The 12817-nt window shown below is 42.1% G+C and overlaps 1 protein-coding gene across 2 annotated transcripts in view; it reads right to left on the minus strand.

Annotated features, from left to right (window-relative positions):
* RNF216 (ring finger protein 216) overlaps window positions 1-12817 on the minus strand; it is a 112616-nt gene that overhangs the window by 84857 nt on the left and 14942 nt on the right. For both annotated transcript variants that reach the window (XM_068967735.1, XM_068967733.1), the window contains exons 5-7: window positions 10305-10407; window positions 8517-8681; window positions 3304-3418 (exon numbers count right to left, since the gene is read on the minus strand). In XM_068967735.1, the coding sequence (XP_068823836.1) occupies window positions 3304-3418; window positions 8517-8681; window positions 10305-10407 (383 nt within the window). The remainder of the gene's footprint in view (window positions 1-3303; window positions 3419-8516; window positions 8682-10304; window positions 10408-12817) is intronic.

The raw sequence follows: 12817 nt of genomic DNA on the forward strand, positions 1-12817 counted from the left end.
ACTTAGAACACAAGCTAAGAAAATGACAAATGTCAGATTTTGCAACTGGTCTTGTTTAGGTTTTGTATTTCTTTGGTTGATTAGTAATGTACATTTTTCTAGAAAACTATCCATTCCATCCAGATTTTCTATTTACTCACAAAAGCCTGTTTTCTGGTAATCTCTATACCCTGATACATTTTTTTATTTTTCTTCTTTCCTCTTGTTCACTCTACTTTTAAAAAACTAAAACATTTTTTCATTGACTATTTAGAAAACCAGTTTTTAGTTCTCTGTTCTGTTCCATCTATCTGACTATATTTCTGCCAAGACCACCTGGTCTTAATCACTGTAATTACGGAGTAAGTCCTGAAATCCAGGAGACTGATTTCTCCCACTTTACTCTTCTTTTAAAAGATTATTTTAGCTATTCTAGTACCCTGCCTCTCCATATAAACTTCAGGATAATTTTAGGATACCTTGCTTGTATCTGCAAAAATAATCTTGCTGGGATTTTGACAGAAATCACACTAGGCATGGATATCAATTTGGAGAGGATTTATATCTTAATTGAGTCTTCCAACCCACGAACATAGTACATGTCTTCATTTATTTATATCTTCTTTGATTTTTTTTCTTCAGTGTTTTGTAGTTCTCATCACAAGTCCCATACATATTTTGTCAGATTCACACCTAAGTATTAAGTTTTTTCAAAATGACTTTAAATGGTATTATACTTAAATCTTGATGTCCATATGCTCACTGCTAGCATACAGATACATGCATACACTGGTTTTTGTAGCCTGATCTTATACCCTGCAACGTTACTGAACTTCCTTGGAGCTGTATATATCTACAATCATGTCATCTGCTTAGGAGCAGTTTTGGAAGAATTTTCCAGTGAAACCAAGTGGGGCTGGAGATCTTTCTGAAGATTTAAAATTATGAATTCAATTTCCTTAACAGCAATAGGGTTATCCAAATTATCTATTTTATATAGATAAGTTTATTGGTACTTTGTGTTTTGAGGAAATGGTCCATTTCATCTAGGCTGTCAAAATTACGTATGTAAAGATGTCCACAGTATTCCTCCTTGGATGTTTGTAGAGTCTACAGTGAAAGCCGCTATGAAGAGTAAGTTACCCTATAAAGAATAACTCCAATTTGCATCTTTTTTCTGTCAGCCTTGCTAGAGGGGACATGCTGCATTTTTACTGATGTTCCGTTTACATCCAAGTTCTATCTGCACTCCTCATGAGAGGCCATGTGGCTTTTTCATATACAATGAGAAAGGACACGGGAGGGAGAATCTAGTCTCTCTCTTTGCCAGCTGATGTATAGCTCAAACAGTACTGTTTGGATGGAAAACAGTTGAAAAGATAAGGAATGGGATTCCTGGACCAAATGAACGAGTCTAAGCTTATGTACTTATAAACCCCCTTTAAAAAAAAGACTATAAGTCATAGATATAAATGTAAATCAAATGTTATTTTCTATTTCTAAATTTTCAGTATCCTTAAAGATGATCTTGGTAAGACCAAGTTAAGAATCAGAATCTTGGGACTTCCTTGGTGATCCAGTGCTTAAGACTGCATTTTCACTGCCAGAGGCACAGGTCTGATCCCTGCTCCAGGAACTAGGATCTCACATAATGTGAAATGCAATAAAAAAAAAAAAAAATTCAGAGGTATACCCCGAAGAATGGGCTGAAACTAATGAGGTGATGTTCACAGTGAAAAATATCAAATGCATCAAAACTGAGAGGTGTGTGACTTAAAAAGCAAGGTAGGTAAGAAGATGAAGGTTTAATGTGAGACAATGGCGGGACATAGTTTGATTTTAAGAAGTTAAGGTGTTCTCAGGCTGTATGGTTGAAATTATAGAACCTAAATCCCAGCTGCTGCCTCGAAACAGCAGACCTCATTTGGAGTACTGTGTCCAGCCTTGTACACCCAACCTCTCAAAGAGATAAAAGACAAGCTAAAGAAAGACAGAAAGAAGGGCAACTAGGAAGATGAAGAGGCAACAGATTTTAAATCCTTTCAGAGGCAAGAACTACCAACATCGCAGAAAACCTCGGGAGGTACATTCCTGGTGTGATATAAAGGAAGAACTTTCTACAAGACACAGCTGACCAGGAAGGGAGTAGACCACCTTGTGATGTGATACTTCCTGTTCTCTACCACTGAACGTCAGAAACAAATACTGAATGACTGCGTGTTAGTATGCCTAGTTAAGCATGCCTAGCCTAAACAGGGTTGCCTGGTGGCTCAAACAGTAAAGTGTCTGCCTACAATGCAGGAGACCCAGGTTCAATCCCTGGGTCGGGAAGATCCCCTGGAGTAGGAAATGGCAACCCACTCCAGTATTTTTGCCTGGAGAATCCCATGGACAGAGGAGCCTGGTGGGCTACAGTCCATGGGGTCACAGAGTCGGACACGACTGAGCGACTTCACACACACACACAGAATGAAAAACTGCCTATACACCGTCCTCACTTTCATTCTGCCACAGATCTGTGAGAACATCGTGTCAGGAGAGCAGCTTGCTGACCTCACAAGTCAGGACTTAGGACATTTTCTTTTAGATCCTGAAGAGTTCAGAAATTCAAATACTTTCCAACTCTATAGCTATCTCATGGATTTTCCATTTAGACACACTTGAAGTTATGAAATTAATTACAGGTGTAACAGGAAGACAAATAGGAGAAAAGGGAAACATTTATGAAATAATCCACAGGAAAAGTTGAAGTGGACTCTTCTCGGACACAAGCAACTAAGTCTGTTGCAAAATTCAGCAAGTTTACCTTTGGGAGGGTGGCAGTGAGGAGGGGAATTAGACCGGAAGTAACCTCTTTGAAACAGCTTTCAGCAGTTATTTCATCAATATGAGTAACAGAACTTTGAACAGTTTAAGTGGCAACTTAAGAGCTGTGTGGCTTTGGCTGTGCAGAACCCACCCTCTCAGGTGTGTACATGGCTCCTCTGCAGTAAGCAACCAAGCACTGGCCCACTTTTCACCAAGGAGTCACAAGGTTAATTCTTGTCAAATCTTCAAGACCCATTTTCCCCTCAAGCTTTAAAATGTCCCTATACACAAATCTCTAACACTACACACAATTTTCCTTTCATGGTGTATCCTAAGCAGAAAGATGACCAATGCAGCCACTGTCCAAAAACACTGCTGTGCCATCAGAGAAGTCACATCAGTGACACTCCTCAGACTGCTGTGACTGGGCACTTCAGGCAGCCGCATCACGAGGCCCCTTTGGGTTGTGTGAGAGGGGACCGCTCACCATCATTAACAGTCACATTTGGCCATTACCTTGTTCAAATTTGAAATCTATGTAAGAATACTGATTCATTTCTTTTCTCTTTTTTCTTTTTCCACTGGTTTCTGGCGATAGCTCCTGCCATTTTTTAATGGCGTCAGAAAAGGCCTAAAAATTGAGAAAGGGAAAGGTTACTGCTGTAAATGGGACACAAGAATACGTGAAATGCAGGCAATCCCAAATCTCGTTGTGACTCACAGTTTCAGCTACCTTCCCTATATGGCTTACCAGAAAAATAAGCAGGCAGTGTTTCGTTACTTCCTTTTCTCCTTCAACAACTGCTGTCATGGCAGAACCAAGATGCTGACTGATGAAGAGGTGCGTGAGAAAACAAACTACGGAAGGTGCCCATAAGTCAGCCCAGGTTAAGCCACGTGGCAGAGGGCTGCAAGCCACGTTTCACAGGCGCGACGTTACACAGTGCTTCTCTGGCCAACAATCCCACCTCCACGTCCCCACGTTCTCGCTGCTTTCACTTCTCCACTTTGTACTGAACACTGGAGCGCAACATGCTTACGCCAGAGACACTCCCTTCTCTTCCACAGCTTTAGCTTCTCCCTCTTTTTATATCTTTCCAATAGGCATTTAAAGGTGATCAAGTCTCTGCTATCTTAAAAGAAAACCTTTCCGCCCAGACCTCTTTCCTCTTCCAACTACCAGCTCCGCTTTCTTCCCTTGTTTGTAGCCAAGCTTATCAAAAAAGCCACCTGCACATGCCATCACCTCACCTCCCAGGAGCGCCAGCCCCCTCTGCCTTGGCCTCCACCTCACCTCTCCACTTGCTCACCTCCCTAACACGGGGCCCAGTCCAGGGCCTCTGCTTCGGCCCTCGCCCCCGGGATCCCAGCAGTGACACCACGTGGCCTGCCCCTCTGGCTATTGTTTCCACACGGGGAGTCTTCCAGGTGGCCCTGGCTCTCTTCTCACCTGACAGTCTCTTCAGGTCCTCGTCCAGGCTGGTGAGGTCACTTTCTATATGCTGACGAATCTCAAAATCCCTTCTCCAGTCCATTATGTCCCCCACTTTTGGTCCATTTGGCCACTCAATGAATTGTTTTTACTTAGATATCTGAGGCCCACCCAGCATGCTTGGCAGTTCAGCGTTTCCCGGATAGAATTCATTATCTTTTCCTCCAAATTAGCTCTTCTACAGGAATCCTCATCCCAGGAAATGACACCCCTGTCTTCCATGCCCTGCCCTCCCTCCCTACTGACCGCCTGCTTATGCAACACTTAGGGGTGTGATTAAATGTCACTTGCTCGGAGAGGTTCTCCTGGAGCCTCTTAGACCATCCTCTAGCTATACACTCTTTCAGAATAGTTATCACAGTTGTAATTACATACTTATTTGTGATCTCTTTCATGTTACTTCCTCCCCTCGACTCTGAGCCTCTAGGACAGGGACTGTTACCACAGCTCATAGTGTGCCTTCAGCAACACACACAATCTGGATCCGACACTCACTCAGTAAAGAGAAGGTAACGGGGATGTGCACGTGTTATAGGAATGCTGCTAACCAATCACATTCTGAACCTGTTCATCTTAAACAGCTGTGCATCCCTGTGGCAAAGCGGTAACAAAACAAGTATTTTAAGAGAGAGGATCAGCCCTGCATCTTAACCTAACTCCTACCTCTCTTCCTTTTCAAAGCTCCTCAGTGTGGGAATCAAAAGGGAGTTGACATTTGCTGTATGCACCTCCTATAAGTGAGGCACTGCATGCAGCCCTTTCAAGTCCTTAACTTAGCCCATTTAATTCCCACCACAATCCTCTAAGGGAAGTTATTATTTATTTCACAGTAGAGGGAAGCAAGGCTACAGAGAAGGGCAAACCTTAATTAAAGCGAGGACAGGACTCAGGCCAGTCTTGGAACTATAGCTCCTCTCTTTGGCGTCACTGTGTCCTCAGTCAGATTCGGTGAAACTCCACCAAGTTTCACCTTGCTACCTATCTGTATCCCTGATCAGTGTCCTCCACAGCTATGGTGCCGTCCTCCCTTGCTTCCTTTCTTTCTGGAATTCCCACTATACACGGTATTCCCCACAAATTCTTAGGCACCAGTGTCTGTACTCAGCTGCAAGACTAATTCATACCACATTTTATCTACAGGCAAATACCCTGCCCTTCAACCAAGGCTATTCTCTAAAACCCAGGAGAGGGAACAAGACAAGTTACTGTGACTTGCATTTTATAAATGAGGTAACTTGCAAATCAAATACCCAAAGTACTAGTTTTAATAATCAAGGATTCAGGCTGGTTACAATTTTCAGGGCATCTGTGACATCCTTTAAGGGATGACCTAAAAACATGACAACTGACATCTGATGATGTAAGAGCTGAGAAGTAGACAGGGACTCCTCTGTGGAGCCTGGTGGGAAGGTCAAGTCCAGAGATAGAGATATGTTACCTGTATGGAGATAAAGGTGACCATTCAAGTACACAGAGGGAGAAACCTAAGAAGCCTGGGTAAGACCCTGAGAATGACCACCTCACACAACAGAAGTTAAAGGATGGCTTAAAAAAGATGGCCCTGTCCATCAGCATTAAGTTTCATGAGGGAAGAAATCTGTATGTCCACTGTGCCATTCTCAATGTGTGACCTATGGCAGGCACTCAGCAAACTGCCTGAAACAAAGAGGTAGTCGCATCTGTGGCAAGAGGGGAAATTTTCAATCTACTTGAACCATCAGTCAAGTGTGAGTGTGTAAAGCAAGACACAGAGAGTTGTCATCCGGGCTGGCCAGAGTTGGTCCATGCTTTTCCGTAAGATGGTACACAGATACCTGAATGAACTTTTTGGTGAACTCAATAAAGTAAAGAAAATGTATCTTTGTCAAAAGGCAAGGTGAAGGAAACTCCCAAGATGACAGTCACAAGGCAGGTGTGGAGAGGGCAGCAGGCATGAAGTTCTGCAAGTTTAAGACCAAGAAGTGGCAGAACTAGAATACAAGCGAGACGTCAAATCTAAGTTTGATCAAGATTCTGGATGGAACCAATTTATAGGAAACAGACGAACTGTTTAATTATAATGCAGGGGTGCAGTCAGAAAAACTCAGACTGTGGAAGCCTGTAAGATAAAACAACCGTTTTTTTTCCAGCAAATAAGCAGTAAGGAAAAACAAAGGAGAAAGAGAGCTTGCAGATTAAGAGACTCAAGAACTCACCAGCCACAAGCAATAAACGTATTTCACTTGGAATTCTGTGACCAAACAAGCTGTTTAAAGATTTATGACATATTCAGAGAATCTGAATGCTGACTGGATATCTGATGATGTTAATTTTTAAAGTGTGATAATGGTATTTTGATTATATTTTAAAATATTTTGCCTTTATCTTTTAAAAATTAATACTGAAATACTTTATGGATGAAAAAAATAAAATGAAGCCTAGAATTTACTTCAGGTAGGGGTAGGCGGCTAAGGGTGGAAATATAAGACTGGGCAGGAGCTGGCAACTGCTGAAGGGGAGTGACAGTATGCAGGGTTAGGGCTTGTTACAATACCATCTCTACTCCTGTAAGCGTCTAATGTTTACAGTAAACAGGGAAAAAAACAGCAATCCATGGAGAACTGATCCTGCCTTAGTCAGCATGCCTTCCCTAAGCTGTCAGCGTGTTTGGGGAGTGGTACAGAGAGGACACCCTACTGCTGTAGTGAGGAAGCCCCTCAGGGTGTGTTTTCTGCCTCCCTGCCCATGTGAGTGTGACTTCCTACAAGGCGCAAGGCTCGTGCACCCTGTGTGTACAACAGGGAGACATTATAAAAGGGCACATCAGATTTTAGCTTTTGTCAAACATTATTTCCCCTTAAATACCTGATTTTCATTCAAGTAGCCCAACCCATCTCTTTTCAAAATCCTGTAAAATCTTAGATTAACAGCCCAGACAGACACACACCACAAACAATATAAAGGGCCAGACAAATGAGGAAAAGGATATGTACACTATGAACAAGAACTGAGCCATAAAACTCTACAATTTCCACCCAAATAGCGACAAGCTGGGGGATGATCAGACCTTCAATGTGGAGAAGCTCCTGCTAGCGAAGTCACTTTACTGACCTCAGGATGTAGGCAGGGACATTCCTAATGAGGACCAACCCACCTCCAGACCACGGGAGCTGCTCCTGCTGCTACCCTTTTATTTTTCATCTGGGCTTCCTAGGAGCTCAGAAAATGTATAAGGCACCACAGGATCAATAAAGATGCCACACAGGGCCCTACAGATCAAAGAGCCCCTTCTTTCTCAAGGTCATTAATTTGGAGGGGGGAAGCTCATTCATTTTGAATGACAGTATAGACATTCCCTCTTTAGCAGGGGGAATGAGAAGGCATTATCTACCAGAAATAGAAGGCATTATTTCTGTGATCCCTTCAGAGTATTTTTAACTAAAATGAACCTGTAATTAGGAGTTTGCTGACAGATGCCTGGATCTTACCAAGGTAGAGGTGGAAGGGGCCTAGACTCAGCACATTCACCAATGTTCACCTTCTTTCAGGTTAAGACCCCAGTGGGTGTTTTAACAAGTAAAGTAACTCCACATTTGCTTGCTAAGAGTCACCAGAACTTCAGCAAGAGAAACCAATTTAAAGGCAGGTGAGAAGAGGAACAGGCCAAGGACCCGCTGGTGCTGCTCTTCCGCCCTGGCTGTCATCAAAGGGCCTGTACAGTGGGCTGCACTAAATGGAACATGTCTGTTACTCACTAGCGACCAGCACATCTAAGATCTGGAACAGAGGCCCTTAAGTGGAATCTTATTTAGAGTCCAAAAAGAAAGAATGAAAACCTTGAGAGCTTTCAGGAGTTGCCCACTCTCTTCTGAAGCAAACCACCACTCCCTGGGCAGTGCTGGGCTCCTGGCCCTTTGGACTCTGGTTCACGTTAACTGAGCCATCTTGGGGAGGATTGTGGGACCAGCCCCAAGACAGAAAGCACACCAGGGAGGAACACACCCTTCCACTCCACATTCCACGGGGAAATTCACGTCCTTATGGTCATACCAGACCTTTCCTGCTTCTAACCTGTGTTTCTTTTCATTCAGTTCTTTCTGATCAGCAAACCCTTTGTCTACGTATCTTCACCCTGACAAACTCCTTAGCTCTTTGCCATCATAAACCACCCCAACTTCTGCAAGCTGAACTCTTCATCCTGTTATCATGGGAAGAAGCAGTCAAGAGGTGTGCCCCACCAGAAGACCAAGTAAAGCACCTTTCGGGTGATTGCATAGTGTCCTTTGAGCTCGTGCAGGGCCCACTTGATGTCCTGACTGCTAAGCATTTTGAAGTCGGCCATCAGGAGGTCGGCAGCTTGGATGAAGCAGCGCTGGTCAAGAGGAGCCAATTTAGAATAGTCAAAAAAGTCTACTGTAGGCAACTGAAACGAGACAGAGGCACAACATAAGAGGCCAGACAGTGCACTTCTTGAGGGAAACCATTTGAAGAATTACTTACTGAAGAATAGAATAATCTGACTTGTATAGTTACTCTAAAAGAGGATATCAGCCCCGAACAAAGGTGAAGAAATGATGTTCAGAGAGGTTAAACAAGTTGTCTGGAGTCTGGAGACTAGTTTTGCTAGTTGGAACTATGAAAAAGTATAGTCAGGGGTTTGAACACAAGTTTTTAGCCATTTCCTTTTCAAAAAATGTTTAGAATAAACTGAGTTTTTTTTCCCCCAGCTACAAAATACAGGCATACTTCAGGAATACTGGAGGTTTGGTTTCAGACCACTGCAATGAAGTCAGAGTCACAATAAAGTGAGTCACACAAATTGTTTGGTTTCCTAACTTTTAGAAAAGTTAAAATTACACCATACTGTAGTCTAGTAAGCATGCAACAGTATATGTCTTAAAAAAAAAAAAAAGCACATATTTCAATTAATTCCATAATTTATTGCTAAAAAATGCTAACCATTATCGGAGATTTCAGCAAATCAATCCTTTTGCAATAGTAACATCAAAGGTCACTGATCACAGATTATCGTAACAAATATAATAATACTAAAAAAAGTCAGAAATATCCTGAGAATTACAAAATGTAACAGAGATACGAAGTGAACAAAAGTTGTTGGGAAAATGGCACTGACAGATTTGCTCAAGGCAGGGTTGCCATAAACCTTCAATCTGTGAAAACAAAACCTGTAATATCTATAAAGTGCAATAAAATGAAGAGCAATAAAATGAGTAATAACCATACATGAAAGAGACAGTCAAAAAGAATTTGTGGGAAGTGGAAGGATGGTGCATTAGAGACCAGTGAAGCAGTTCTGAACTATACTTTCCTTCAACCACTGAACATACTAAATGCTAGTCTGGACCACACATGAAGACAATGAGTAAGATTTTTAAAAACCAAACTGTTTATATCTTGACACAGGATTTGGTTACACAGGTGTATGCACTATATATAAACCTTACCAAAAAGAAAAAGACATTAAACTCTAGGCAACAATCTGCGTGCTAAAGTATTTATGCAGCAGAATGCTGATGTTTTTGCAATTTGCTCTAAAGTGGGTTATAATAAAATATAAGAGGGATGCGCTGATGGACAGAGGGATGGATATGGGACAAACTGGACACAGTAAAACATCAACTTTTAATAGTACTGGCTGGTGTGTATATAGGAAATCAATAGGAAGTTCTTTTGGCTTTACTGTGTGTTTGAAGATTTCTTAATAAAACGTTAAACCCTAAGATGATACAAAGAGTCCTGGCCAATTCTTGATTCATCTTAGGAACCTGCTTTGTAGGATTAAAGATATGGAGGATTTGTTTACTTCTTTGTGAGAAGGGAAGATGGAATTACAATGAAAGAAGTCAAATACAGAACTCAAGGTAACTCAGAGGGGGAAATCCCACTAAAATATGTATTCTGGAAAACCTATTTTCCTGGATAGTCTTAAAAAAATGCATCTTGACAAAGCACTTTATTCCCTTAAAAATGATGAAAAGAGGAGAGAATTTCCAAGTAGACACTGCAAAACAAGAGCACCACTTGCCTTCATCTCATCTTGGCTGGCAAGCAGGCTGCTGTTGGGATTCATAAGGATTCTGTCTTCTCTCTTTGGATAATCTGGATTTTCCAGAAGAAAATTACAAAGTCTGTAAAAATAAATGATGTTACTGCCACACTGCTTCCAAATGCCACACTTGCTCACTGATTCAAACATAATGTATGAAAATAAAACGTCTACTCACATTCTAATGGACCTATCAGGGAATGAAAATATTTGCAGATCAGAAAAACAAATGAACAACTAAAGACACTACACTGAATTTCTATTTTCACTCGCTAATGCGAAAAACAACCAACATACCGAGAGAGGTAAACTCCTCTGAGGTTTCTGTTAGTTCTTACTGGTTGAACTCCATGGAACTGGAGAATTTAGATGAAAGTATCTATCATTTGTCAGGAAAACTACTAACAAATAAGGGATGGGGGAAAAGTCTGCACTCACATTCACAATTAAAACTAGTTTTCTAAGAGTTAATAAACAGAACATAAAAGACCCGTGCTAATTCAGTAATACTTGTTTTAACCCTATGGTAAATAAATCCCCATGACGATCTGAGGGATGCTCAGTTTACTGTAAGGCTGAAGGAACAGACCATGTTTGCTTAAGAAAAAACTCTCTCCGTTCCAAAAGCACAGCCTTGTCTTTTTAATCACTACCAGGAAATCTTTCAAAAGCAAGGATAAGGAGAATAACCCATAAGATGTATCACTGCCCAGATCTACAAATTTAAGTAGCAAGGCCCTTCAGCCTATAAAAACCAAACGCAGCAACACTCTGTGCTCTTGGGATATTCCACAGTGACAAGGACAGCTAGGGGTGTGCGGCATGAGCCACTTCAGCAGCAAGAAAGCTGCGCAGTCACACGGCAGGTGGGGCTTCCCCTCTACTCCAGCTTTCTTCCTTTCTCCTGCAGACTGCCTCGAAGGTGCCCCACCATGACTGCCCCGGTCTTCTCCTGAGTGTCAGGAATACAGCCTCTAATGAAGACAGGTCCAGCAGAAAGAGTCAGAGAGACAGTTCTCCCCTTCCGCTCCTCTTCTCACCTGGCGCCAGTGTTCAGGGACTGAACACTGGGGAGGCATGGCTCTTGCGCAAACCCTCTCAGGAGCCTCAGCACTGGCCCAACGGCAACGCGCCCTCCTCCTCCTGCTCCAGGACTGGTCAAGCACCCTTCAACACCCTTTTCTTCATCATCACTTGCAGGAACCCCACAAGCACTTTCCTGTTAAGCTCCCTTCCTATCACTAGGCCAGGTTCTCTGGAACACACGCCACAAGGCTTGAGAGGGAAAACCCCTTTCTCATATTACAGCAGTAACAAGGGGAGACACCTTCCTCAAGAATTCTGAGCACATTTCCCTTTAAAACCACGGTCACTAGTGGTGACTCTCTGTTCCAGTACAAACTGGTGAGCACCACAGGTTACACAATCTCTGAAGGGTAGCTGAGAATCAGTCACCATGAAGAACTCAGTATTTGTGGAGAAAGGCATGGAGTTCCAAACAATCCCTTTCTCATGCACACCTGGACATATTATAAACCAGGTGTGGAAGAGCTCCTCCATTTGAACCTTACTTGTTTGTAATGTTCAGATAAGTGCGGCTATCAAAGGCCAACAAACCGGCAAGAACTAGGAATCTGGGGAAGGATGAAAAAGTCAAATAAACAAGAATCTTCTTTGATAGAACAGCCATGCATGAATGAAGCCAGGTGGCTCAAGTGGGGTGTATGCAAGATGATCTTGGAAGAAAGAATTAAAACTCCTGTTTCCAGTTTTTAAAATCTCATCCTTTAAAAATTTCTATTTTTATACAGTCTCTAAATGCATTTTCTAAACCTATTTTAGAGGTTCTGTTCTTAGCAATTCATTTTGTATTTTCAACACGATGAAAAACTTCTCATATCAACATGATGCAAGATGTGGAATCCCACCTGTCGGCTATCAGAGGCTCTCACTTTGAACTGTCAAAATTCATTTCCATTTTAAAATCTCCTCTACTCCCACCAACACAACTTTCCTGGAGTTAAATGATATTCAGTGACACAGATAATTAAGAACAGAGTTTCCTTTCTACAGATATATGCTACAACCAAATACATTAATATTTACAGGCTGGGGCAAAGGCAGCGGGAGGCTTGTCAGAAGTCAGATCTGCCCACCTACTGATATTATTCCATGCTTGATCTGACTTGACAAGCTAAAGGGTTTTGAGAAAGCACTCCCACTAAGTAAGCCAGGCTAATATTTCTAGCCTTTGTTCTTTAACAGTTGCTGCTGCCTTGATCCAATTTAAGTTGCATCATATGTGGGTAAAGTCTTAAAGAGAGCAGGTTACTGTCACAGGAGGCTCTCTGGATAACAGGCTTCTCCTGCTAAAATGACCAGCTGGTTACAACTAAAGATGACAAAGACTGGACACAAAATGTTGGAGAGTCAGCCCCACAAAGTATCAGCCTGCTCTACTCTGCTCTGGGCTTCCTTTCAGCTCTACATTA

This window comes from Capricornis sumatraensis, chromosome 3, assembly GCF_032405125.1.
Source record: "Capricornis sumatraensis isolate serow.1 chromosome 3, serow.2, whole genome shotgun sequence".
Taxonomy (NCBI): Eukaryota; Metazoa; Chordata; class Mammalia; order Artiodactyla; family Bovidae; genus Capricornis; species Capricornis sumatraensis.